The sequence below is a fragment of the Spea bombifrons genome, chromosome 5 (assembly GCF_027358695.1).
Source record: "Spea bombifrons isolate aSpeBom1 chromosome 5, aSpeBom1.2.pri, whole genome shotgun sequence".
Lineage (NCBI taxonomy): Eukaryota > Metazoa > Chordata > Amphibia > Anura > Pelobatidae > Spea > Spea bombifrons.
Window position 1 is genome coordinate 61,995,530 of NC_071091.1, and position 26,512 is coordinate 62,022,041.

At 38.6% G+C, this 26,512-nt stretch overlaps 1 protein-coding gene across 1 annotated transcript; it reads right to left on the reverse strand.

The window, feature by feature from the left end:
- On the reverse strand, positions 1-24,868 carry GALNT4 (polypeptide N-acetylgalactosaminyltransferase 4). The gene is made up of 11 exons (XM_053468279.1): positions 24,671-24,868; positions 13,935-14,356; positions 12,465-12,634; positions 10,889-11,078; positions 10,074-10,259; positions 4,841-4,958; positions 4,356-4,532; positions 2,367-2,498; positions 1,599-1,709; positions 1,100-1,252; positions 1-197 (listed from the first exon to the last, which is right to left on the reverse strand). The coding sequence occupies exons 2-11, from the start codon at positions 14,309-14,311 to the stop codon at positions 66-68; spliced, it is 1,746 nt and encodes a 581-aa protein (XP_053324254.1). The 5' UTR covers positions 14,312-14,356; positions 24,671-24,868; the 3' UTR covers positions 1-65.
- Between the last annotated feature and the right edge of the window lie 1,644 nt (positions 24,869-26,512).

The window sequence follows — 26,512 nt, forward strand, 5'->3', positions numbered from 1 at the left end:
TTTTTGTTTTGTTATAGCTGCAAAAATCAGTTTTCAGTCTGCGTTGCGTGGTTCCTCCAGTTCTTCTACCTCTCAAACTTCCATTGCTGGTTTTTGTCCAAAGTGTTACAAGCCTTCATTTGTACATCTCCACGGCCTTCAGGTGTACGGTATGAACTAAGGCATGTTCCTGAATGTGGATGGTAGATTGTTCCATCCTGCAGAGCAAATCAAACAAGTTAATTATGCACACAATAACCTCTGCAGTTATTCAACCTTACTCACTTTGGATTTGTTCTCTCTTAGGACAGATTCCTGCTGAGAGTTTCACTGCACTATGAGGTCATGTCTCTCAGTGAAAAGGGTTTTCTCCCACCTTACTCTCATAAGTTTTACTAGCTACATCTAACACCTATTAGCGTTCCGCCTCCCCATTCCTCCATTACCCTAGGAGCAACAGATATCAAAATATGTGTGCTTGTAAATCCTGCATCATAATGTGTCGCATGATCTAAACTTATTTGAATGTGAGTTAAAAAAAATGTGCATATTATTATAGTGAAATAATCTGATTTGTATTAGCTTAAACAGAAATTTTAGGTGGTATTTCAGAGAAAACTGAAGTAATGAGAAGTATATAGTATGGTGGCACATACTAAACATTGAATAAAAATGGATGCCAGGAGTGTAACTAGAAACCACAGGGCCTCAGAGCAAAAAGTTCACCTAGGCCTCAAACTGCTTGTGCAATCTGTGACCCTAAACGGCTTGTCTGTGCTATCTTTGTCACCAAATAGCTTGTCAGTGCCCCCAAACAGTTTGCTTGTGCCATCTTTGCTCCCAAACAGTCTGCATGTGCCCCTGCCCACACCACTTACCCACTGAATCAATGAGACACAGTGTGCAGGGAGAGAGTGTGTGAAAGATCATCTCTACACACTCTGTGCTGCTAGCTGCAGGTACTACCCACACCGAGCGGTTTTAAAGAGGCAGACAAGTGGTTGCAACTATGATTGTTACACTCCTGATATGAGTATATTGGCTAAACAGAATAGTTATTATTTGAAGACATAAAACACAGGATATTGAGGGAGGAATTAACTAATCTTGCAAAACTCACGTTTCGAAATTCCCAGATGATGTTCTCAGGAATTGGATCATTATCTTTCGGGCAATGCCGCATTCCGATGTAGGTCTGATGGTCTGGTACTTCGGCACATATTTCAGTAACCGAATTAAAGCGAATCTCTTTGTTTGTGGTATATTCAAAAAACTAAAAAATAAAATTAGCGCATTGTAGATTTATCTACAGATGACAACAGACACATACTACAGCAGCACACTTGTTATAAGGATCTTCCATAGAGAAGTTTATTTTCACTTTAAATACACCACTATGGTAAAGGGGTACAATTATACCAATACCAGGTAAAGTGGCATTTTAACAGATATATGAATGTGAATACTTTTTTGCCCCACTGTATTTCAGAAAGAAAGGCTTTCACCAAATGGAATAGCTCTCAAAAGGAATTGTGACATTAGATGCAGTATATGTATAAACCACATTAATTATAACCTACACTGGTGAATACTGTGTATTAAACAATCTGAGTACTTACCTGATTACCGCCTTGTCCATGGCATCCAAACAGAGAAAGGTGAGCTCCAGTAGGGTTGTGATCTGGGGCATTGTAATCCAAACACTCAGATGATATTCCTGTGCTACGTATCTATAGGGCAAATTAACAGAGTTTTAAAACGTTGCCCTGCGTCATTAAAAACATATAATATGTATAATGTGTATACATGTATAATATGTATTGGAGGATAGAAGTCTGTAGGTTATTACTGATGACACAGTGGCAATAAAAATGGGCTCACACCTTAAGTAATTGTCACACAAGCCCATGGTTCATATCGATCACATCAGTAAATATATGTATATGTAGATAGGTGCGTGTATATAAAGAGAAAATGCCTTCAAAAATTCCAACTACATTAATTTTGTGGATTAAAGTGTATTTGAAGTGACAGGACAATGAATACTTTGTTTTCTTTCTCTTTTGGCGAGATCTAAAGGCACTGGCAGCGGCCCTAGTGCTCTGAGCAGTCACTATGTGTTTCAACTGTATAAAGAACATTTATAGTACAGTTTAAATGAGGTGAAACAGGCTGGTTTAGGCTCTTTAGGGATATTAGCATGGTACCCAATTACCACCATCGTCCATGTCAATGTACAGTAAGTTTACAGGAGTATTGTTCTTAGCATGCTTGACTCTACAATACTTTCCATAACAAATAGCAGGGACCCTTTTGCTTCTTTATGAACTAGGTAAGTAGCCTAGGCTACTAATTACACCAATATAATTCTGAACAAGAATACTTACCGCCCCGTGCCAGCCGGGACGATCTTCTGGCACATGCAAATCAGGAAAAACATTTTTCAAATACCAATCAAAACTTTCACACTGTAGCTTTTCCCGAAGCACTTTTCGTTCTGAAATATCTCCATATCTTTCCTGTGGGAACACATTGAACGAACACTTTTTAATTGTTGAAATTTAAAGAAATTTAAAGGAATTAAGAGTGTGACTATACAGAATAGTACGCATATATTAAGTGTTCCTGCTTGACAACACAGAAATACAGATGTACATCAACCACATCCAAAAAGTTATATTTGATCTCCATAATACTGTATTGGCTTGAATATAGGCCACACCCACTAAAAGTTTGGTGCTATTTTAAAGAAAAATTATTTTTAAATAAAAAATACACGAGTGGAATGGTAGAACAGTATTTTATCTAATGATCAGGAATACATGTATTTTAAAATTTTTGGTATCTATTATGCAGTTAGTCAGCATATGTTATATATAAACAGAAATTTGAAAAACCAATAGCCATTTTAAGCTCCCCCCTTAATTCGTAATGAAGATATGCCCCTCTGCCCCCTAGAAATGCCAATGCATCCCCAGACTCCCTGGTGTCTAGAAGGGCCGGCCGAACGCCTGCACTATTCCAGTGCATGTCCCAGGCGTCGGGAGATATGAATTGCGCATCCTTGCGCTAAACCACCGAATATAGGCCGCACTCACACTTTAAGGAATTAAAGCGGGGGGGGCGGAGTCCGGCCTATATTCGGGCAAATATGGTATTTTGGGTATATGAGTTGGAAGACTTGCACTAGTCATTCATAGCACTATGTTGAGTGAATGTAGTTTAGTGCACAATATTTCTTGTGAAGAAACCGCAATAATGTGATTGTGCATTGAAGGATTTATCTTGTCTTTTTGCCCCTTTCTTGGGAATTTACAAGATTTATGAGAGGGTAATTTAGTGACTTTTAGATAAAATGTCTATTTTCAAAGTGTATTGGTCTGCGTCATAATATAAATCAAGTAAATGAAAAAATATAAAATAAAACAAAAGAAAGAATGTAATAGAGGAACTGCTGCAATACTACCAGTTGGTAGTGTTCCCTAAATACCAAAAAAAATATATATATATATATATAAATATATATATATATATATATATATAAATATATATATATATATATATATATATATATATATATACACACACACACACACACAAACGCTTTAAATTCTGGTGCATGTGCTAGCTCTAAAACAAATAAACAGATTACAGAGCATAAAAATAATATATTTAATAGATGCTTATTGCATCAATATTTAAAATACATAATTGAACGTATCAAAAACAATTGATATAATATATTATATTATAGAGCTCTTTGATGACTCTGCAACCTGGGTAGTGGGAAGACCTCTGTGAATGCCCCACATTTAAAACAGAATTGAACCTGGTGAGGGATATACACAGTTCTGAATTAAATCAAGCTGCACTATACTGAATCCAGCCGTACTAAACTGTTTATACTCTGCAAAACAGGCCTTAACGGTTACCATGTCCGTATTATTAAGCCAACGCTTAAAATCCTCTGAAGAAGCCCCTTGAGGGCCAAAACTTGTGTATTTGTTTTTCAAGTTGATAGCATATTATAGCAATTGCTTTTTATATGTGTTGTATATATTGATGCAATAAGCATCTATGAAATATTTTTATACTCTGTAACCTGTTTGTTTGTTTTGGAGCTAGCTAGAAAATGTCTGTATTCATCTTTTGGTGAATAATCAAATTGTGAGATTGCACCATGATTTCTATCTGTTAATTCGACATCTAGACTTGAAATGAAGAAGTCTTTTCTTTATTGTTTGATCCCATTTTCTATAGGAGTTAAAACAAGTTCCTCTGAATATTGTAATCCAGAGTTTCTTTCTTAGAGGAATTTTCTTCTCTATTGTATTGTTGCCTGACCCCCAGAGTAGATATAAAAGAAAATTGTGTACCTTTCTGGCAGGTGGGTTACGGTTGTAAAAGTGCTCCTTATAGCCGTCCATCCACACTTCTGCGGCTCGGGCTGTGTTCTGCAGAAAATTTGGCCTTGCGTAAGGAGCCTTCTTAGGAAACACATGTCCAACGTGAGAGCATGGGTCAATCTCTAAAGATCCTCCACATTGCCAGACCTGTATGTAAAAGAAGTAGTAAATAATTCAAGTGTTTTACACTGAAAAGTGAATAGCTGCATGAGCCACTTTTTTCATAACTTTGTTGGGTCACTTTGTGTTACTTAACCATAAGGCTTCTCTTGAAATGGTTAGTGGAGAAAGCAAACTGTGCTACATATACTATCGTGTAATAGGAACAAGTAGACTGCAACTGTGGGTCTAGAAAATATTAATGGCACCTTTATTAAGATCTTGAGTGCGCATATGCATTTAAAATTATCTACAGATGCTCTTTTTCACAGTCAAAATCGCATGATGACACACACCCTAAATGATAGTTCAAGATTTTCTCCTCCCCAGACCTCCATCCCCATGTCATAGGTTCCAAGGTATTCAAAGTATTTCTTGCTCACAGCAAACAATCCTCCTGCCATAGTTGGAGATCTGTAAAAAATAACACAAGTTTAACTGAATCAAGCTTAAAGAGAGTAGAGAAGCACAGCGCACAATAAACCAAAGATTCGATACACCCTGCCTTGAAAGCGTCACCCACACTCTCCCACCTACCTGACAACCCACTAGGAACTGAGTTTGCTGATCAGTCTACTTCCCCTATATATATATATACACAAAATATTGTTACTTAAGTGCCTAAAATGTATTTCATATTACAGTGTTCTGTTGTCCTGCCTCTCTTCGCCTGTTGCAAACTATCAAATTCCAGAAGATCATTGAGCTCTCTACTGTAGTACCGCTAAGCAAACAACAGCCTCTTTAATATAGGACAAACAAAAGGTAAAGCAGGATTAAGATCTGAAACAATAAGGTCCGTAAGCAATGCTACAACATTTTACATGTCCTGATATTGTGCTAATTTGTGTGTATGTAAAGTGTGTATGTAAATGGGTCCCATCACTTCCCCCTCCCCGAATGATCACTCCACCCAAAATCTGAAAATTAAAGTATTTAAAGGGAATTTTAAAGAGTCTCACAACAGGAATACATTTGAGATGCAATTGATAACATATTTCAACTCCATAAAGCTGGGACATACATATACATGTATATAAAGTTGGACTGTCCCTAACTTGGTTCATAGTATACTGTCTTGTGCATGAATTATGTATGTAAGTGTAAGAATTGTGTCTGTAACTCTTAAGTGCACCTAATTAAAGAAATTTAATTAAAAAACAGAACAATTTAGTGTCATTAAGCAATAATTAAACCACAAATACCAAACATATTGCTCATCAAACAATCAATAACCCAATAGAGCACTTAAATAACTGAATATAGAAGAAGCCCGTATCCAGGAAAGTATCCAGGCCAATCCCAAGCGTGACACTATTTTGGCAGCAACTCTTGTGAAACCTGAATTGTAGCTTCAGGGCACAGAAGTAAATTACCGGTGTTAAGTAGCTGTTTTAATAGTTACATTTCAGCATAAAAAGCACGTTCATGACTTAAAGGTACTATTCCATTTAGACAAAACATTTATTGAATCATGTATGGTAAACAAATAAACTTTAGCAGAGTTAATTTTCATTCTTTCCTCCAAAGGTTTAATCATATAAAAACAAGAGAAATTTATATGGCGACAACCTATCAGTGCCTGCTTTTGGGAGAAAGGCGTCTGTAGAAAAAATAAAAATTAAATGAGACAACATTGTACAAGATTAAATAAGGATTTCTGGGAAGGGTTATGGCATTTAACAGTACTAGGGATTATTATTCTAATATAGCACTTAGTGTTCCAATGACAACAATATGAGAAGCAGCACCTTTAATTATGTATAATTGGGTCAAAAACTTTAATGTTGTTAAAGGCTAAAATTAAATGACCAGGGATTTAATTATGAAAATGCTGGGGTAACACATCCTAACTACTTTAGTCTTATCTTATTTTTTCAGATACTATTTTTTGATCATATTATCTAATTTACCATTAAAAAAAAAGATGAAAACTGAAGAAAAGGAAAAAAAAACAAAACAAAAACATTTTCTGACTTTTACCCCAAAAATCCTTCTTTCATCCGAAAAAGCTAATGAAAAAACATGCTAAATAGATTCTACTATTTGTCCTGAGTTTAGAAATACCCAATGTTTTTTTGCTTTTTTCTGCAAGTTATGGGGCAATAAGTACGAGTAGCGTTTTGCCATTTTAAAACCATTTTTTTCCCCCAAAGCTGGTCATTCTGCTATTTCGGGTATCTTTGAAGCCGGCTAATGCAATTTACATCAAACCATATACTTTTGAAAACTAGACACCTCAAGGTATTTCAAATGCTGGTATTTTAACCCTTTCCATGCACTAATTCTACTACCACCCTTTGTCAAACTTTGTGGTAGTAATTTATTTTGTGTTTTTTTTTTTTTGATCACAAAAATTGCGCTTCAGGTATGGATTTACAGCTCCTGCTATATGTCACTATAAACAAGACCCCAATATGTGTTCAGAAATATGTTCCAAGTACTGTGATACCCCCCATGCATGGGTTTGTCGGGTTGTTTGGGAGGTAAAACGCCACATTTAGGAAATGCACATTTTTTAACTTGGAACTTTTACATCTGGTCCTACTGCCCCCCATGTCCTAATAGGGCCATCTTTGAATGCGGCTAATTTTATTTACCCCATAAAACCATATATTTTTGAAAACTAGGACACCCCAAGGTATTTCAAATAGTAGTATTTTAACCAGTTACTCCAATTTACCCCATCAAACTATTCATTTTTTTTATTTTTTATTTTTTAATTAGACACCCCTTGGCTATTTGAAATGCTTTTACTTTAACTCTTTCCATGTGAAGATTTTTGGGAAGATACAGCGCTAATTTTAGCACATGCTCATAATAATAAACTTTATTTTATTCTTTTTGGACTTTATTTTACATTTTGCTAGAACTGGATGGTCCCTCTGATGCATAATTATTTTAAAATGTTACCATATTTTTCTTTAAAAAAAAAAATATTTTACTAATCATATTGTGATTAGAAAGCTGGGCTCCATTGACTTGCATGGTTGAATGCAGTACCTCTATTCAACCTGCAAGTGGAGCCAGAGTTCTCTAGAGAACGCGTTGTAACCACTTTCAGGAGCGGTCACAACGTGTCCTGGGGTGAGTGCTCGGTGTTGCTGAATGCCTCATGATTAAGGCACTTCAGAAACACCATTGAAGTTTAGGGGGCAATTGTTGATCGCCTCCTAAACTCTTTTAAAACAGGTGTCCGCCGCTATACAGCGTGTGGCGGATGTTGACACCCCGGGAAGGGGCCCAGACAAGGTCCCTGACGCTGATCTCGGTGTTGCTGAATGCCTCGACATCGAGGCATTACAGCAAGACCGTTTAACCGATGAAAGTGATCGTAGATCACTTTCTAGGCTTGTTTAATGAAATGACGTGTTTTTGCGTGACATGTCTGACCCGTCAAAGGACGTTAAGGTCTACGCTGAAATCTCCTGATATTTGAAAAATACTGTTGCCCATACGGTGACTGTCAAAGGATTTCCACACGATTGTTCACGAAATCCAGAAAAACCGCAATAACATTTTACGGTCATATCTATTATGGTGGAGAACACACACATAATATTATATATATATATATATATATATATATATATATATATATATATATCTCCGGACAAGCCCTTCTGTATTTGCCTTCTTTGTTTGCAAACCAAATATGTATAACAAACCACATAATTATATATTCCAAAAAAAAAAAAAAAAAACAAAGACAGGGGATAAGCATAACTTTACAAATGTTTGACAAACACCCCACACTTGGCAGTAATGCAGCTCAGTGTGTTTATAGTGGATTAACTGTGTCAATATGGATGCATGTAGTGACTATTAAGACAAAATTGAATAGAGCTTCAAATTTCCCAGTGAAGAACCATTGACAAAAAGAAACAAAATCTCCTGAAAAGGAGGAACAGATAAAAAAAATCCTCCAAAGTTGAGGGGGCATGAGACGGGAGGAGAGGCACTGTTAGGGTGAAGACTCATATTGACGCAATGATGACGAGAGGTTTTCTTTCAGGATGCAAGTTGCTTCTTTCAGTAGGTGGGTAAGAATAAGTAGGGGAAAGTGTGATAGAATAAGGTAGGGAATGCCAGATAATTGGAGCAGCACAGGTAAAGTCCTGGAGGCATGAGTGAGAAGAAGTTATAAGAGTTGAGAGAAGCAGCTTGTAGGCAGGGGAAAGGAGATAAAAGCAGACATATAGGGGGTACAATGTTGTTAAATCTCTGTAGGTCATGGTCAAGAGTTTATATTTTATTTTGGAAGGTAGGGAAGGTCTAGCACACTGGGTAAATAGATGACGAGCATGAAGAGGGAGTTAGTAGGGAATAGAAAAATCCAGACAGGATATCACTAGGGAATTAGTCATTTGGTCGTATCTGGTGTGAGGAAAGCAAAGCATATATTTTTTGGAATATGAAAAGCACGAAAAGTTTTTTAATGTTCATTATATGATAATATCATTGTTCTTTACAATCCAGTCCCGTCTCACCCTCTCTCACTTCAAACTGTATTTGGTTTGTATAGGTGTATGTTAATTTGACATATACAATTATATAATAAATAAATAAAAAAAGTCTGAATACATCCAGAAAGGATTGTTGCACTCCTCCAACTTATTAATACCCCTATTCACCCTGCATTCTTTCCACCCACTCACTAAAAGGTTGTCTAGAAGAAAAAAAATTTTGATGGGCTTGCAAAGCTAAATTTCCATGATTGTGTTAATTAGGGACCTGGGCTTCTACAGAGGGAGAAAGCAAAAACGATGGACCTAAATACAGAAGTATGTTTGTTAGGCATGATGTGCAATCAGATTCAACAGGGCCACAGCAGAGGGTTGACTTCATAAGCAAATCAAGGTATTGCCACACTCAACGAGCATGGGGCACTGCAGAAGATAGCATGCAGGGAACAGATGGCCTCACAACTGAGAGGGACATACCGACTCGTGTGACTTAGTGACTTGTTAATAACAAGTCACTTTTTTTTTTGGTTTTTTTTTGGACACTGCCCCATTACGCCTCAGGTATAATTCCCAAATAAAATTTACAGAAATTCAGAAGATAGTTACAATCTATAATAATTAAAAACATATTATATGATTGGCACTGCTTGCTGTTGTTTTAACTTCGTACAAAAAGCAAAAAGTGGAAAATGTTGAGGTCATGTAAAAACAAAAAACACCCAAGGGTGGACCCAAGATCCAGAGAAGAGAATGATGTGATGGAGTCAGTTCCTCTGAGTGTATTGGGGGATGAGAGCCTGTCTAGACTATATATGAGCAGTTCAGTCAATGTTTTTTTTATTATTACAACTTTTTTTTGCATGGCTGACTAATGCACAACTTTAAGGCCAAAAGGTTATAGTCTCCTTCAGAGTAACATTTATTAGATAATACTGGCCAGCCTACAGTCTTCAAAGAATAAATAAATCATTGTAAATGTCGCATTCATATGGGGAAGTATATAGGGCGACATATAACCCATCACAAAACTGTCCCAATGACTGTTGAGTGTGCAGAGAATTACCTGATAGGGTCTATCCTGGATTTCCTCCTCTTGCGCTCTTTTTCTGGGACTGCATGCCACTGGAAGGTTAACCGCCAGTCAAACCCTCCTATCATGGGCTCTCCTGTCTGCATGTAAAACTCAAACGAGTTCCAGTCTATGGTGTCAATCACCGGACAGACAATGGCAGTTTCATTTTCAGCAATTCTTCATACAGGAAGGGGCAGGAAGCAACAAAAGAATAAAATAAGCAGGTAAGTACAGACTAGACAAAAGCAACGTATTGCAGCAAGAAATTACACCATTATAAAAAACACAGGCAAATAATTTTATATTATATATACACACACACACTCTCTACCGTTCAAACGTTTGGGGTCAGTTAGAAATGTCCTTGTTTTTGAAAGAAAAGCTAGTTTTGTCCATTAAAATAATAATGGAACAATTAATGTTGTTAATGTTGTAAATGACTATTGTATCTGGAAACGACTGATTTGTAACGGAATATCTTCACAGGCGTACAGAGGCCCTTTATCAGTAAACATGGCACGTTGTGTTCACTAAAATTACATTTTAAAGTTCAACTTCAAAAGGCTAATTGATCATTAGAAAACACTTTCGGAATTGTTAGGCAGCTAGACCAATGTCCTTGGTTTCCATGAAAAACACCTGAGTGACCCCAAACCTTTGAATGTTAGTGTTTTTATAGCTATATATTCTAAATCATTGTTTTATTCAGAAAATATACACATACGATTTTTTTTATATACACAAACCAAACATAAACCCAAACATTTTATATAAAAAATGTCACACTGGACAAGCTTACAACATACCTCTGCAGAAGTGGTTCTAACCAGCCAGAGACACACTCACAATGACAGTCCAGAAACGTTAGAACATCTCCTATGGCGTACGTAGCACCGATCAGCCTAGCACGCACCAACCCTTCACGCTTGTTGGTCCTTATTAAACGGACCCTTTGCAAGGAACTAATGTAAGTTTCAAGTTGGGACTTCAAGTAAACTGGAATAAAGATAAAATACATTTTAGTTATAAAAACACAGCAAGTTCTTGTAAAGCAGACAGCACAGTGGCGTTCAGCTATCCCAACTGTAAGAAGACGGAATGCTTAACTCCTTCCTGTGGGAGGCTGATCCAGTTTTTTTTTTTTTGTTTGTTTTTTATCCTATCTATAGTTACATTTAGGTGACAACATTAGAAGCAGCTTACTCTTTCATTAGGGAATGGTGTATTGTTTCAGGACCTGATAAGTTTAATAATATATACCAACTTGGGTATGGGTGTTTTATTGGACGGGGGGGTTTAACGGTGGGGTACCTGTAACAAGCAGGGATTAGGGTTTTCTACCAGAATGTTATCCAACTGACGTGACAGTATATCAGCTAGTAGCACAATGTCTACAACATTTCATGTATCATCACTGGATTCTATGGCAGCGGGCAGCCATGCTGGATGTCTGCTCCATAGGTCAGACTTTTTTTTTTTTAACTTTAATTTATTCAAATAGGTCACAGACCAAACAGCAGGCTTCTCTTCTCCCCAGATGAAGCCTTAGGTTTAAGGGTGAACACAAAGTATAAGTCTTTAACATAGGGGGAGGTGGGAGAAAGCTTCAGCCCCATTACCCTACAGAAAACTGATTCAAGCAATTTTTTTTTTAGGACATAGATATAGGTTGCCATCGGAGCCCCGCTCTCCTGCTTCCAGAAGTTTTTCTTTTCCTTTTAGAAACTGCAATGTAGTTGGCATACTAGGGGTTAAATCCTATTAACATTGTGACTATACTTGATTATTTTCATGGGGGGGGGATATATGAATGGAATTTGCTTTTTGTTCTATAAACATAACTCAAACAAGGACCACTACCTAAACTAATAGTAGTGAATGTTTTTTTGTTATTTATATTTAACATACCTGTGCTCGTTCTTTGTTGTCATGACAGCAACGTTTATGCGTCCTTTTTATGCGATTTGAGACCGTAATAAAAAACTACAGACCTGCTGAAAATAACTTTTGTGTATCTTATTTTTTCCCCTGTTTTATAATCTAACGATAAACATCTTCCTATTAACACCACAGTTCAATTATTAATGCTACAACTTAAACAAAATACCAATATCCAGTAAAGCTACTTAACAGCGTGCATACAAAGCATGAAACGCAATATATAGATTGCGATATCAAACAATTGCAAGCAGATGTAAACACCATAACAATAAATCTGAATATTAAAAATTCAGGTTCCATTACAAAAACTTTATATGAAATCAATATGAAATAAATGAGCTACAAGGGTTGCATATATTGAGACTTTAAATATTATTTTCCTTATTGAGTACCATTTAAACATACTCCCATAGAAAAAAAAAAGACTAAATGCACAGGTACCTTTGTCACTGAAGTCATCGACTAATATAATTTCTTTCAGAAGCACTGAAGGAGACGTTTCTAAAACACTGTGTATTGTTCGAAGCAAAGTTGACATAGCCTCGTTGTAGAAAGCAATAATAACGGATGTTGTAGGAAGCTTTCTGTAGTTGAAGGTCTTTGATTTACATCTGAAAATCAGATCATCAAAAATATTTTATCATCAACTCTATTTACAATCTAAACCATGGTTTCTCAAACCTGTGCGACTTCAGTTACAAACGGAATGGCATTTTATAGGAAACATGCATACATGGCACAGATTTCATGGTTGCTGCAATTCAAAGTTTTTAACTGTCCTTTTTTTAGATTAGATCCTAGCAGGTAGCGCTACAGGATATGAGCATTTGATCTCCAACACGTCCATGACCAACGAGATAAAAGGTTTGCATAGAAACATGCACATCGGAGCCTCATAGAACTCATAGTAAACTTTGGTAAAGGGATGAAAGAGCGTTATGGCTGAGAAGTGTCAAATTCCAAAATTCTTCAGCTCCCACGTTCATGATTGTAAGGCTCCCAGATTGAAATTTAAGAAACAAGGAGGAATAATAATAATGCAGATCCTAAGCACAGAAAAATAGCATCACTGTTCTCGCATATACAGAAGGTTTCTGATGAATTTATTGCTTTTTTCCCCAATCTGTAGATCAGACCAAAAAGTTCAAGTGACTTCAAATAAAGTTAAATGCCCCTGAATACATATTTAAAGTACTCTGTGTCTCCATGCTTTGGAGAAAGAACACCATACAAATGTCAACGTACCATACAGCTATCGTATGCATTAATGTGCGTATGATGGCACACATATGGAGGAAAGCATTTATAATATATAACATTGTCAGGGTATTACCGTATGAAATAAACCTTAAATACATATGGAAGAAGGTCATGTCCAGCGCAGGGTGATGGAACAGTATCAATTTAAATGTGTTACTTGGTTACAATCATGATTTTCAGGCAATGTCTCGTGATATGATGTCATATTGTGAGGTAGCTGAATGGGTATGGAAGGTCTTGCCCCTGCCAATAAACATATTTCCATCTCACCTCTAACCATTTTCCCCAACTCAGGTGATCTGCTCTAGACAACCTGGGGGGGACTTTAATCATTAAATGGGAAGTACTGGCATTATCTGATGTGGAACAGTAACATGGGCATCGAAACATCTCAGTCTACAGAGGAAAAAAAATTCTACCAAAGTAGAGGTGCATGTGATGTTGTTTGGGTGTATTGCCAAGGATTATCGTGATTTGTGTTATCCATAAAGCAAAATGTGAAATTCAAGACATTTAGGCAGATACAATTTGGTTTACATATTATATATCAATTCTAGTTAACATACAGCAATCGGCATGGATATTCTATTTGTTGTGCAATTGTGATAGTACATCTTATGTTCTGCATCCAAGCATGTTCAAAATACCTACTCATACATTCTGTTGTCTTGTATGTGTCGATGCAATGATATTTTGTCACTCACAAAAATATTAATAGCATATTTTTCAATGCTTTCATCCTGTAATTTGGTCTCCGTTGGATTCAGTTGCAGACGAGCAGCCTTGCCCCATTCCCCGGGTGAGTTAGGATCTGGGGGTGGTTTTATGTAAACTGAGCGACTCATGTCCTCCATTTGCTCCTCTGTGGCAGCAAATTCCCTTTCCCACCTTTTTTTGGTCGTAGGACTAACTCCTGAAGAGTGCAAAGTAGAAACGGAAAGTTCTACTACTACGTATGTGATCATAAACAGGCCAAACAGTATGCATGTTTTCACGATCAGTGGCCCTCTTCTTAGATGGATCCTCATTGCATGAGATGTGAAGTCTAGCCAATGCAAAAATCAACAGAGGATCTAGAATAAATCAGAAAATAATATTAAAATTATAATATTAATATGATCATCTTAATAGTAATGCATTTTGCGTGTCATATTTTCGGTAAAATAGGTAAAATTCAAGCAGCAGAAATACCCTGGGATTTTTTTTTTTTGAGATAGCATCAGAGAGGCTTACAATGTCTGCCTCACTTATGCAATTCATAGATCACAGGCAGCTGCTGCGGAGCACATGCTTCCAACATTCTGTTAACATCTATAGGTTTGCATGTCCTCGCCTCTAGATGCAAAGTTCATTACCCATCTGGTATAACAGCATGCCAGCCTCCTAAAAAAGCTAATGCGCCAGCAAATGAAAAGGCGCAAAGATAATTGTCTATAGGCAGTGACTGTTAAGAAAACACAAAGAAATAAGGATTGGTATCCTGTTCAAAATCCACTTAAAAAAAAAACACATACGCAGATGTTAATCCTGCGGTTAGTCTATTAACCCAGGATAAACATACCTGGTAGTGAACCACACAATTAAACTGTAATAAACACTAAGGAATTTTAAGAAGGGCGGAGAAGAGACTTACACGTCAGCAAAAACTGCCGTAATTAACAGAGAGTAAATTTTGAGTTGGATCTTGACGAAAAAGAAACGTTCATGAGTTTGCACAGGGATAGGGCTAAGAATATTATAAACTGTATTAAAGATTACAAATATTCTGCGAGACAGCATAACTAAAAATAGAGATTTTCACATTCTTCTATAGACCAAAAGAAACAAAATATTTACATGAAAATAATATACGCATAGCTCAAAAGACTCCTGGTGTAGAAAAATGATGTGTTACACTGTAGTACCCAGTATAGAACATAGATCTACATATACGCGATTGCTTAAAAATATAGGTCCAGTCAGGAAGTTGTCAAGTATAAGGCTGAACTATTTTAAAATTAATATACAAGCAAAACAGCAATTTTTTTTTTGAACTAAAAAAGGATGAATAATAACTACAGGCAGCAAAATAAGAAATCTTAGCAGTCATGGCAAACTTATTCCAGGCTATCAGGCCAGATCTGGCAGACCCCTTAAAGTGTTAAGGCACACACCAAGCACAGAGAATCTGCTGGTCTGCCATTCTACTCGTACCAAAGCAATGTGTAATACCACACTTTATTAGAAGATATTCACCTTTATCATATGTAAGAACTTTGTACGTTTCTCAGCGTGTAGTTTCAGCTCACCAAGCCATTATAAAGGGCCATTCTGCACTGAATCCAACAGATTCAGTGCCAACAATCTTTAGTGATTGCCTGAAAATAGTGAGACTCTAGAAAGAGCCATAGCCCTTTGGGGGGGGGAAAGAGTAATTCAGGTCTACTGCCAGTGACCGAGATGCGCAGGGAGTTCTGATTTAAATGTATAAAGCTTACGTGTCTCATTTCACACAATGATTTTAGGATTGTTTAATGAATTGCTTTGAGCACATTGTTACATTCTTAACAGCTTAAGGTGACCTATTCTGGATGACATTTGCTATTAAAATAATATGAATGAGATGTACAAGGTATTGTTCCCATGTTCCGTATCCTGATCAGGCGTTAAAGAGCACTCAATCTCAAATATTAAGCGTGAAGCTACACCTCCTAGTTATTGGAATGGTGGGGATGCTACGAAATCACAAAGAGAAGAAGGTAACCAAAGCAAACCTATAACAAGTTAAACTACATTCATGCCTTTTTTCCAGCAAAAGTGTCCCTACAAGAAAAACTAGACTTTGCACCCTGCACTTTCCATGCACCACACCTTTTATTGGTGAACTAGCCGCAGTAGGAGAACGAATTGACGGCGGTTAAAGGTGTGTTCCTAATCCCTGTACACAGTACGCACACATAGACCTGGGCAACATCCGGAAACAACCACCAAGTGATCAGCAGATGAATCTAATCTAGTCATTTGTTACCACGGGGCTACGATGTGCGTATGATAAGCATCTAAAAAAAGCGACACATAGTCATCTTCGTTTTATAGTGGTTTTACGATGCTATTTTATTAAATAAACTACTTTTCAGCTCAAGGATGAGCAGTGTTTTAGAACATTTCTGCCAATTGTTATGAAGCTCAAGGCACAGAAAAGAAGATTATTATTTATTGAGTTATAAAGTACCATCACATTCTGTAACACTGTAAACCCAACATTTTTCCTGAATTACCCCACTCTAACATTTCCCTTCAGCGATACAAAATCGCAGGTCTATAAACATAATGACAAATCATTCAATATTCTAACAAGCAACCTATGAGGAAAGGAGAATGTGAAAAAAAAAAAGCTAGAATATAGCCCTCCCTCCTGCTGTTTGAAATGTCTGTCCTGAGAAATACATTAAACTAAAGAATTTATTTAAAAAAGGCAATTAACAATTCCACACAATAGACACATGTATAAAGAAAGTTGCTGTAATTGTGTGTGCTACAGGTATACAAAATCACAAAGAATGTAATAACCGTGGACACATTGTATGCCATACCTTTAATGTTCTAAGCGGATGCTAAATGCTAGCTTTTTAAAGGAATCTTTGAGATATCCCTTAGTATATTAAATTATATGTTCCGTCTATATTAAAATAGCTCCTAACACACCTTGAAATCCACAATATCTAGCTCAAATTATATCTATTGCAGGTTGTCTTAGACAATATTAAGTTGTGACTTAATAACATAATTTGGTTGAAAATGTGATGTAAAAGAAAGGGTGATTCATCAGACCAGCCCACCTTCTTCCATTCCTCCGTGGTTCAATTCTTTTGTCCATGTGCCCATTGTTGGCACTTTGCGATAGTGGACAGGGGTCAGCATGGGCACCCTGACTGGTCTGCGGCTACGCAGCCCCAAACACAACAAACTGTGATGCATTGTGTGTTCTGACACCTTTCTATGAGAACCTGCATTAACTTTTTCAGTAATTTGAGCTACAGTTGCTCGTCTCTGTTGAATTTGACCACACGGGCCAGCCCTCGCCCACCACGTGCATCCATGACCCTTGGCCATCCATGACTCTGTCACTGGTTCACTGCTTTTCCCTTGGACCACTTTTCATAGGTACTGACCACTGCAGACTGGGAACACCCCACAAGAGCTTCAGTTTGGAGATGCTCTGACCCAGTCATCTAGCCATCACAATTTTACCCTTGCCAAAGTTGCTTTGAGGATGAAATGTTCACTTGCTGCCTAATATATCCCACCTACTGAGAGGTGCCATCATTACAAGCTTATCAGTTATTCACTTAACCTGTCAGTGGTCATAATGCAAGGGCTGACCAGTATATATAAGATATTTGTTTCATTTTAAGATGTAACATTTTAAATCAATTCAAGTAGGTAAATATTCTAGAGGTTTGCTTGAAGGTAAAATAAAAGTTAAACAACACTACAATTGACTGCAGCTACGCTCATTGATTATACTTGGAGCCCCATCTCCACTGACTTCAATCAGTACCATTTGTATGCAGTATATGCACTGAATTCCATGCAAAAAAAAGTGACTAATATCCAATTTCTATGAAACTGGAGTGTTCCTTTTAAAGATAATGTACCAGCCATCAAATACCTTTAATGTATAAATTAAACACACACATCCTATACCTGCATAGTCACAGCGATTGCTGGAACACTATAAAGTAGGTCATAAAACAATCACAATTTTAAAACAAGCTTTATCTTTTATAATCCTCATTTAAACAGAACATTAGTTAAACTGGATTATAGTATTTTAGTATTTGAAAGAATTTTATTTCTGTAGAAAGAAGTGATCCATGGTAACTAATCTTTAAACACGGTTCCAAATAGTATAGATTAGTTTTGTGTTTGGGATTAGTTCTGGTTCGATGAAGTTTGCGTATTTCACACATGCACTATGAGATATTCAAAAGGCAAATTCATTTTTATCCAAATATTACTTAAACAAACAGTGGGGGACCCAACTAATAGAAAAATATATATACACACACACACACACACACACACACACACACACACACGGTAAATTTTAAATATAAAGCTATTCTATTTTCAAGTATAGGGCTGAACAAATAACAAAAGTTAATATACAGTGGGGCAAAAAAGTATTTAGTCAGCCACCAATTGTGCAAGTTATCCCACTTAAAAAGATGAGAGAGGCCTGTAATTTTCACCATAGGTACACTTCAACTACGAGAGACAGAATGGGGAGAAATAATACAGGAAATCACATTGTAGGATTTCTAATGAATTCATTGGTAAATTCCTCGGTAAAATAAGTATTTGGTCACCTACAAACAAGCAAGATATCTGGCGCTCACAGACCTGTAACATCTTCTTTAAGACTCTCCTCTGTCCTCCACTCGTTACCTGTATTAATGGCACCTGTTTGAACTTGTTATCAGTATAAAAGAGACACCTGTCCACAACCTCAAGCAGTCACACTCCAAACCCCACTATGGCCAAGACCAAAGAGCTGTCGAAGGACACCAGAAACAAAATTGTAGACTTGCACCAGGCTGGGAAGACTGAATCTGCAATAGGCAAGCAGCTTGGTGTGAAGAAATCAACTGTGGGAGCAATTATTCGAAAATGGAAGACATACAGGACCACTGATAATCTCCCTCGATCTGGGGCTCCACGCAAGATCTCACCGTGTGGTGTCAAAATGATCACAAGAACGGTGAGCAAAAATCCCAGAACCACACGGGGGGACCTAGTGAATGACCTGCAGAGAGCTGGGACCAAAGTAACAAAGGCTGCCATCAGTAACACACTACGCCGCTAGGGACTCAAATCATGCAGTGCCAGACGTGTCCCCCTGCTTAAGCCAGTACATGTCCAGGCCCGTCTGAAGTTTGCTAGAGAGCATTTGGATGATCCAGAAGAGGATTGGGCGAATGTCATATGGTCAGATGAAACCAAGGTAGAACTTTTTGGTAGAAACTCAACTCGTCGTGTTTGGAGGAGAAAGAATGCTGAGTTGCATCCAAAGAAGACCATACCTACAGTGAAGCATGGGGGTGAAAACATCATGCTTTGGGGCTTTTTTTCTGCAAAGGGACCAGGACGACTGATCCGTGTAAAGGAAAGAATGAATGGGGCCATGTATCGCGAGATCTTGAGTGAAAACCTCCTTCCATCAGCAAGGACATTGAAGATGAAACGTGGCCAGGTCTTTCAGCATGACAACGATCCCAAACACACCGCCCGGGCAACGAAGGAGTGGCTTCCTAAGAAGCATTTCAAGGTCCTGGAGTGGCCTAGCCAGTCTCCAGATCTCAACCCCATAGAAAACCTTTGCAGGGAGTTGAAAGTCCATGTTGCCCAGCGACAGCCCCAAAACATCACTGCTCTAGAGGAGATCTGCATGGAGGTAGAGCTGAAACAACTAATCGATAAAATCGATAATAATCGATAATGAAAATCGTTGTCAACGATTTTCATTATCGATTAATCGGATCAATTTTTATCGATTATAAAAAGAGGTTTTTTTCAGAGCAAATGCTCTGAAAAACTCCTCTCCTTATATAATCCGACCTCAAACAGAGATCGGATTATAACACCGGAATCCAGATCCCCCGCTACGCTGCAGGGGACCTGGATTCCCCTCACTGTCGGCAGGTCTCTCACTTCCGTCTCTCTCCCCCTCCCATCTGCCTCCTCCCCCCTCCCATACATCACTCTGCCTCTCTACCCTGCACCGTTACTGACAGCCACTTTCCCTGCAGCTTCATAGAAGCCTCAGTGTAAGTGAAGGTGAGTAACGCAGTCTGTCTGTGCGATGCAGAACCCCACCGGCTGACAGAGAGTCATCCTCTCTGACACCCGGTGAGGGTCTGCATCGCACAGAGACTCCGTTACTGCCCTTCACTTACACTGTGGCTTCTATGAAGCTGCAGTGAAAGTGCCTTCAGTAACGGAGCCGGGTAGAGAGGCAGAGCGGTGTATGGGAGGGGGGAGGAGTCAGAGGGGTGTATGGGAGCCACCCTCCCATACACCACTCTGGCTCCTCCCCCTCTCATACGCCACTCTGCCTCTCTACCCGGCTTCCTGGTGTGTTGTCAGAAACGGAGGTTCACAGGAGGCAGAGTGGAGTATGGGAGGGGGGAGGAGCCAACGTGATGTAGGGGAGGGGGAGGAGCCAACGTGATGGATGGGAGGAGCCAGAGTGGTGTATGGGAGGGGGAGGAGCCAGAGTGGTGTATGGGAGGAGGCAGAGTGGAGTATGGGAGGGGGAGGAGCCAAAGTGATGTATGGGAGGGGAGGAGGCAGAGTGGTATATGGGAGGGCAGGAGCCAAAGTGATGTATGGCCAGGGGAGGAGCCAAAGTGATGTATGGGCAGGGGGGGCAGAGTGGTGTATGGGAGGGGGAGGAGCCAGAGTGGTGTATGGATTGGGGAGGAGCCAGAGTGGTGTATGGGTGAGTTATAGTGGTGTATGGGGGGGTATTATGAATTTTTAGGGCATATAGGGGGTATAAGGCATATGGATATTAGGCATTTCAGGGGGGCATAAACATATCTGGGGGTAAACGGTATATCAGGGGGCTCAGTTGCATATCACTGGCATATAAGGAGTATAAGGCATATCAGGGGCACAGTGGCATATCAGGGGGCACAGTGGAATCTGGCATATAAGAGGTATAAGGCATATATGGGGGCAGAGTGGCAAGCTGGGGGTCAGATGTGCATAACTGGGGGCAATTTGGTAAATAAAAAAATTTAAACAAGGCTTTTTTTCTCAGTTTTTATTAAATATGAAAAATAGTTAACATATGAATTAATATTTACTAATAACTTTGTATTAAAACCTAGTTTGAGAAACACTGTGTTTGGGTTCTTGTAGCTTTTATTATTATGTCAGTAAAATAAGAAGGTGAATAGAGAGAGGCCATTGCAATAAAGAGATGAAAGTGTAAATTGTACGTTTTTTATTGCAATTTTTCTTCAATTTAAAATAATGTATTTTTTTATCCGATTAATCGATTAATCGACAAAATAATCGGCCAACTAATCGATTATTAAAATAATCGTTAGTTGCAGCCCTACATGGAGGAATGGTCCAAAATACCAGCAACAGTGTGTGAAAACCTGGTGAAGACTTACAGAAAACGTTTGACCTCTGTCATTGCCAACAAAGGGTATATAACAAAGTATTGATATGAACTTTTGTTATTGACCAAATACTTATTTTCCACCATAATTTGCAAACAAATTCTTTAAAAATCAGACAATGTGATTTATGGACTTTGTTGTCTCATTCTGTCTCTCATAGTTGAAGTTTACCTATGGTGAAAATTACAGCCCTTACAAAAAAATTACTGCAGTTTTTCTGAAGTAATACTGCAGTTTTTTGGACATGAAAAAACTGCAATACTGCACTTTTACTGCAGTATTACTGCACGTTTACTGCAGTTTTACTGCATTTGTACTTCACTGTACTACATTATTACTGCACATTTACTGCCCTTTTTTTTTTACTGCAATTATACTGCATTGTACTTCAATGCACTGTAGCTTTATTGCATTTGTACTTCCGTACAAAAATAACTGCAGTAAAACTGCAGTACAGTGAAGTACAAATGCAGTAAAACTGCAGTAAATGTGCAGTAATACTGCAGTAAAAGTGCAGTATTGCAGTTTTTTCATGTCCAAAAAACTGCAGTATTACTTCAGAAAAACTGCAGTAATTTTTTCGTAAGGGAGGCCTCTCTCATCTTTGTAAGTGGGAGAACTTGCACAATTGGTGGCTGACTAAATACTTTTTTGCCCCACTGTACAAGCAAAAGAGCATTTTTGTTAGGAACCAGAAATAGAATGAAATGTGACTACAGGCAGTAAAACCTGAAATCTTAGCTGCCATGTCATATCTATTCCAGCTAAATACAGTTGTGTTTACAATCCTAATTAATATATACAAAATAAGGGAGCGCACAACCCAGAAAGCATACAAAGCCTAGACATTCAGACTGCCGGGTCGCTGCTAGAATAGTGACGCGTTTGTTTTGAATACTAATTAATATGTTCTGTGATGGCAATATAAAAAAACCCACAATTTTTATGGAAAGCAGATTTTAATAAACCTCCACATATAAGTTACTTGCTTCCTGTTTTGATCAAACTTACTGCATTCTCTGTCTCCTAACCTCTGGTATCTAATACAGTATCCTTTCCAGAAGATATATGATTTCTGTGTGCTCTTGCACACTTACAATCTAAATATTTTATTTTTTAAGGGTCTGATTGTGCAGCTGGGTGAAGGCCCCCAAGTCCCAGGAAACCAAGCGGCATGCACATCCCATGACCCTCGTCCCTTCGGGTTCATTGAGGAGCAAGGAAAGAAGTGCCTCGGCCAATTTCAGAGTCCTGCATATTTTAATATTACAACGGAGTGTTTCGGATCTCTCTGTGTAGACTGCACAGAAAGCTGAAGAATGATTTCTAGCTACAGAGGGAAAGATCTTCTTGAGCCACACCGGACAACCAGGAGGAATGATTGTCCACTGTACGTGTGTTGCAGCTTTGCCTGGTGGGAATCGAGTCACAGTGCACTGGAAGAGTGCGGCATGCACAACAAGAGGTAGACCATTTTTTCCCTGGCCTGGATCGTCTCAGTTACTCGCCTATGAATATTCTGTCAATAACACCATACCTAAGACTGTCATGTAAACACTAGACTCCAGTGGCATTGCCCACATTTCTTCTCAACACAAACTTTTGTTGGCGATGCATTACAGGCATAGGGATCCATCCACTTAAGCATGGCGACCAGGTTGTATCCTATTTACTCTCCAGAATTCAAGCCTACCCACCTAATCTAAAAATTTTTTTACATGGGACTTCCCCTTTAAATTTGCGGGACCTTCTTAATATTGTTTCATCTCTAAGCTAAGGTAAAACACTAAGGGCATTTTTGATGCGCATAAAAGAAAATATAAATCAACAGTACCGGATCAGATTTGTTTTTTTTTAACTATACAATATAATTTTGTTCATAAAAATTACAATGGAGGCTAGGACAGTACAGAATTAAAATAATTACATTTAAATTCTGCTTATGATTTTATATTATACTTAAAAATAAAAATATTCTTTTTTATAAGAAATGGGCACTCTAAATAAATAAGTCTTGTAGCCTTGAGCAGAATTTACCTTTCTGTTCTAGAAGTCGAGTCCATAAAAGATGGTTATATTTTGAAATGGTTGCTGACTTCTCATGAAACTTAAGACACAGAGTAAGCGTTTGTGCCTACTTTGAGATCAGATCTCAAGTGATATGCTCTGAATAGTAAACAAAGCGCGTGAAACATCTTAAAATGTGTCTTTTTCAGCAATTTGAATGTAGACGGCACATGATTTGGTTTCTGCAGCAGATCCCCATGCCCCATATACATTTGCAACCTCCCTCACCTTTTGCCTTGAAAGCTCCAGCGCTGACTTGGAAGAAAAAGCTCCCATTGATTTTAATAGGAGGAGAACCGCAGCTTCTCCCTAAGGCAAGTAGTTTTTTTGTTTTTACACTTTAAGTACTTTAATATGTGTTCTTTTTCTTTGGTTAGGCTGCCTGAGACATCAAACTGTCCCTTTAATATGCATTCATGGTTGAGAGGCTGTTTCTCTAATATTATTGTAATGCGATACATACTGCTATACATTTGCAGTTATATCTAATCTACACAGGGCTGCACCCAGATGAAAATATGTGCCTATCGTGATTTTGAATAGAATTGTCTTGCGTGTAGAAATAGTAAACTTTTTTTAACTGTTTAAGCACCATGACCCATGCAACATATTTAAAATGTATGTTTCTTACATGCCTAAAATTCATTAATATAGCTGTAAGAATAACTCACTAGTCTGTAATACCTTCTTCTCCACAACACAAATTGGTACACAAAAACTTTTTATAAATTGAAGTAATTTGGTATTTTAGCGTTAATTATTACTCAGTATGTACAAAGCTACTTAGAATTGATCTGACTTCCTTGAACTCATGAAGCACTAGCTGTACAGGAGTAACCTTATTCAGCACTGGGTTTGGGTTGTACATTGATCATGGCAGGGCTGATTCCAATACAGGTGTTGGTTACACCTGCAGGATTATGATGAGCAGAGCCATGTCACTACCCCACAGCGATACAACCAAACCATCAATCAACGGCATTCCCCGATCCAGAGACCTCATTCACTGTACATAGTACTCCACAAAGTCACACTATCCCCCCGATGTTCCAGTTACTACTGACTCCCAAGGACCAGATTAGCGGGCACTTCACAAAGCAAACAGCAGGCGAGGGGGATTTAAAGAATCACGTGGGTACTCACAGTGCAGGCTCCCAGAAAGTGGGTCATGCCCGCCTTGCGATGAGTAGCAGCGGTGTGAAAGCTCGCAGGCTTCACTCAGCTCATACAGCCTTCCGTGTTTCCTACTTGTACTGTGCTTATCCTGTTGCTTTGCGGCCGCTTCCTTTCACTTTCTCAGGGTCTCTTGACGTGTCTCTGGCGGCCCCTCCCCGTACAGTCAGTCAGTGTGAGGGCTGATCCTTCCTCCCCACCCCTCCCGTACGGTCACTGTGGGGGCTGATCCTCTCTCCTCGTAGAGTCAGTGTGGGGGCTGATTCTTCCTCCCCACCCCTCTCGTACGGTCAGTGAAGGGTGATCCTCCCTCCTCTCCCCATACGGTCAGTGTGAAAGCTGATCCTCCATCCTCTCCCCTACGGTCAGTGTGAGGGCTAATCCTTCCTTCCTCCCCTCCCCGTACGGTCAGTGAAGGCTGATCCTCCCTCCGCTCCTTGTACGGTCAGTGCTGATCCTCCCTCCTCTCCCCTAGGTCAGTGGGAGGGCTAATCCCCCCTCTTCTCCCCATACGGTAAGTGTGAGAGCTGATCCTTCCTCCTCCTCAGCTGTCATTATCCAAATGATCATGTGCTGACTGAGGGGAGCGGTAGTTCTGGTTTTTACACTAATTCGGAGAACTTTCATGACTTGTGACACATAACCATTACAGCATTTAACCTCTTCATACCCTAAAGACTGACACTTTTTTGGCCATTTTATAATACTTTATTATTGTTTAATGATCCATTGGTTTACCCACAAAATAAGGGCTTTCTTTAAAACCATATTCATACTTAAAACTAGATTGTAAGCTTGCGAGCAGGGCCCTCTCTACCTTATGTATAAATTTGTTTACATATACGTATGTATTGGTTAGAAGTTCTTTGTAAATTGCTATATAAATAAAAATCATTTTTAAAATGCAATATTCATTAGGGCTAAAAAAATGGACAAACAGCCTGAAAAAAAAAATACACATGGTTTATGCTTTTGGGTTAGGGCAGATTTTTATATATAAAGTTATAGGATGATGAGATGTTGTTTTAGATAGTATGATGATTTGTCTTCTATTTATATTTCTCCAATGTTGTCATGGGGAGATCACTGGGGTCTGGGGCAGTTTCACTCTGTCTAGATCTGTCTAGATCTTCTGATTGCTCCCCCTGCTGGCTGATCGCATGCATTGCAATCAGCAATGCAAGGCTATTGAGTCCTTTTTGCAGGGAAAATCCTCCCTTCTCCAACAAATGGAGGAAGTCACCATGACATCAGTGGCATCCATAAGATACAATAAAGGGATCTTAATCAATATTACACCAAGAAGAGTGCAAAAAAACCCTTTCACTACCCCAAACTTGGTCTATTATAAGATGTGCTCTCTCACACTTTCAGTGTCTCCCTACCTTCTCAACCGACCTCTTCCACATCCCTGTCTCCTTTTCTGCAACTTCTCTTCTTGGTCGTCTGTCATCGTCCGCTTCTCCTCCGTATCAGTGCTATACTTCTGCAAAAGGGTGGAGCCTCTATGCACACCCTGCCCCCCGATTAGAGGAATGGCATAGACTGTCCCCATGGTGTGTGCCATGGCTCTGCCGTTTTCTGTTTCAAAGGAGAGCCCTACTTGATCGGAATAAAGGATGCCTAATTTGTGTGGGTACATCAAACATGTAAAATGGGAGCCTTGATTAAACAAAAATATGGTAAAAATGGCAAAAACTGTTTTATTTAGGGTACAAAAAAAACAGTACTTAAGTGGCTAATTGTGAGAGCCAAGTTCTACATAGACCAAAAATATTTTGTCAAAAAACAGGGTGAATGTGCATTATCCAG